This window comes from Macrobrachium nipponense, chromosome 23 (genome assembly GCF_015104395.2).
Source record: "Macrobrachium nipponense isolate FS-2020 chromosome 23, ASM1510439v2, whole genome shotgun sequence".
NCBI classification, from domain to species: Eukaryota; Metazoa; Arthropoda; class Malacostraca; order Decapoda; family Palaemonidae; genus Macrobrachium; species Macrobrachium nipponense.
The window spans coordinates 25,989,502-25,992,573 of NC_061090.1; the positions used below are offsets into that span (position 1 = coordinate 25,989,502).

The 3,072-nt window shown below is 36.8% G+C and overlaps 1 protein-coding gene across 1 annotated transcript in view; it reads right to left on the bottom strand.

Annotated features, from left to right (window-relative positions):
• Window positions 1-2,255, bottom strand: part of LOC135199585 (nucleoporin NUP188-like) — a 39,949-nt gene extending 37,694 nt beyond the window's left edge. Inside the window, exon 1 of the mRNA XM_064227743.1 lies at window positions 2,110-2,255. Within this exon, the coding sequence (XP_064083813.1) occupies window positions 2,110-2,132 (23 nt within the window). The 5' untranslated portion in view covers window positions 2,133-2,255. The remainder of the gene's footprint in view (window positions 1-2,109) is intronic.
• Window positions 2,256-3,072: the final 817 nt, after the last annotated feature.

Below are 3,072 nucleotides of genomic sequence, written 5' to 3' on the forward strand. Positions count from 1 at the left end.
GCAAAATCATCGTTGCCACATTAGTGGAGCTTCACACATACGCCGATGCATTATTATAAACTGTTTCCATGAATTCTAGTTGTCATAGTAATGAAATAATGATAAAATTACTTTAATATTTATGTATATATATACTTCCAATACATAGGCTAATTTCACCAATTTCCACATTTTGTGTAAGTCTTATACCCAGTTTGGAGGGTGAACACATACCAATTGGTAACAGAGAGAGAAAGGAAGGTGAAGGAAGGAAGGAGGACAGGGGTGGCGGTGGAGGAGGGGGGAGAGGGTAGGTGGAGCTTTATACGCCTGTTCGTATCCATTTCTGGATAATGGAGTTTTTGTCTCTTGGTACAAGGACAAGTGTCGTTATTCTTTATGATTAGTGATTCACAATACCCTTATAAATTACGGCACTGGGTGTAATGCACTATAGCAAAATCTCGTTCTGATACGAGTGTTCGTTACAGAAATATTGCCCAAAAACGTGCCTGCACTGTCTCTGAAACCCATAGTAGGTATGCTGCTTAGTTGTCAATCAAGTTTTTTGTAATGAAATATTTTTTACAAGCTAGCTATTGTATAAATTTGTATTTTTCTCAATCAAAACATATGCCCCTCAATGCTAACTTTCCTCTTTTAACGACTTTCTGGTCATTGCAAATTCGGCCCCATAATTTCTTATAGTGCGAAAACAGACACGAGGCCCAGGGACCTAAAGCTATTGCGTCACACTACAGCGGTAATCCGGCATAAAACATCTTCATATATCCAAAAAGTAAATAATAAAGATATATATGCGCATTACGATTATAACAATTACATGAATAGCTGATAACAATCTGCATGAATAGGTAACTGGTAAACTGTTCTGCAAGAAAGTTGAGTATACCTAGCAATTATTTACAATAGGTACGAAAGTCAAGATGCCGTGACGTCATAATACAGGACTTAAAAGAACGCTCTAATTCCGAAAAATAATTACTTAAATTTGAGTCAGAATTGTTGGTAAAAAACCGCATGGTACAGGGATGGACCATGTACGATCAATGTGTACAACCCCAAGAAAAGTACATTATAACACGTCCTGACACCGGAGTAGAGGTCTTTAGCTCCGTTTCTCACCAACAAGTAGTGTCTGATGCCCATCTCTGATGTCAGGACGCGTTATAATGTACTTTTTTGGGGGTTGTACACATTGATCGTACATGGTCCACCCCTGTACCATGCGGTTTTTTACCCGAGTTACTTTTTCAATAACGAATATTTTCAAATTAATCATCATAAATATTTAAAATATTGATGTTTTACTATTTATTTAAAAAATTATCTAGGTAGTGCACTCTTCGTCATTTTCTTCTACCAAAACAGTTGTTCACTTAAAAACGTCGTGGTTAGGGACCGTGTTCCGATTGTTGTGATGAAAGTGCCCTAGCATCTGTGGGTACAAGTGGTGTGCAGATTTACCACAGGAAATGGGAAGCTTGTTGACACAAGCGACTCCGTAAACATCGAGATGGCGTCAATCTTCTAAAATATTGAAGTGTAAGTAAAAATTTCAAAATCATTTTGGTGAGATTTGCACTGCTTTGGACACCCTTTTCACTACCCTCTGTTTAATGCTTTAAATTTGGCCTTAATTTCTAACTTTGGAGAAAATACTAGTTACTAACTTCGAAAGGAGAGTAGAGGTCTTAAGCTCCGTTTCTCACCAACAACAAGTCGTGACTGATGCCCATCTACGGTGTCAGGACGCGTTATAAGTACTTTTTCGGAGGGTGGCATGCTATGATCGTCGTTGAGTTGATCCAGGCCATGCAGTGTTTTACTCTACTAGGTATGCCTAAATTGGCAAACAGGCCTAAGCGGATGTTATGTTAATGGTATCTACTGTCATTATTATATATATTTTACGAACATCCACAAGGGTTAACCATGAAACCCTTTTTGCACGTAAACTGGAAGTTGCCGAAACGACCCGTACTCGTCATCAGTAGCTAGCCTAGGGTATGCTAAAGCAGGCCTACCTAGACTAGGCCTACTAATTAAATACTAACCTTTGGTACTTTCATATACGCAAGCTAGGGACTTATCCCAAACAAGTATTACCTGACAAGTTCTAAAGGTTCCATTCCATTTGTTGAGTCCTATTGAAATAAAATCAAATCGGTAGGTATGTCACCACCTTGCCGCCTTTGCCCACAACTTGAAAGCCAACCGATATCGTAAACAAATTAGTAGTAGTTTTCGATCAAGGTGAAAGCTATATCGCGGCTCTTTCTATTTTGTAATACTTGTAATAGTGCTTTTTATTCGTTGTCAATGTATTGTCTTATAAAGTTGTTTTAGCTTTTGTCTAGTATACAGAGCCTCCTCATACTACCATGAACTAGAAATGTGCCATCAGTGGACATGAGCTTAATCTAAACGGACCTTATGCCAACTCAAGCACTTGTCTATGTAGTTCAATCAAGGGAATTCGATTTGTACACTTGGATGGAATTCAAAAATATGATAAAATGTTTGGTATTGATAATTGTTTGTTCAAGTTCATTAGGTTGCATTGCTATTATTTGCAAGTTCTGCATTAACATATATCGCCTTTAAACATTATGTTGAGACGTTATGGATTTCTCTGATGAGCGTAGACCCTGTAATTCTTGAAACAATTTCTTGTTCCTCCTACCTTTTTACAATGACTGCTTTATGTATTGTATAAGACTTTTCAATTTCAGATTTGTTAGTCATTCAGTCCTAAATTTGTAAAGGACCTTCATTGCCATACATCATTGTGCAATAAATTTATCATTTGCCCATTCAATAACCAAAGGGTAAATAAATAGCATGAGGAAAAAAACCTATGTCACCACAGTCCAAAATTTGGAACGGAATATTCATTGCCATGCATTCATTATGCAATAAATTTATTATTTGCTTATTCAATAACCAAAGTGAAAATAAGTAACACGAAGAAAATGTGCCATGATAACAGATTTTATTTAATATAGCATTGGACTGATAATGTTAGGATACAAAACTACTTATAAAAAATCCAAATGCATCGTGAATATA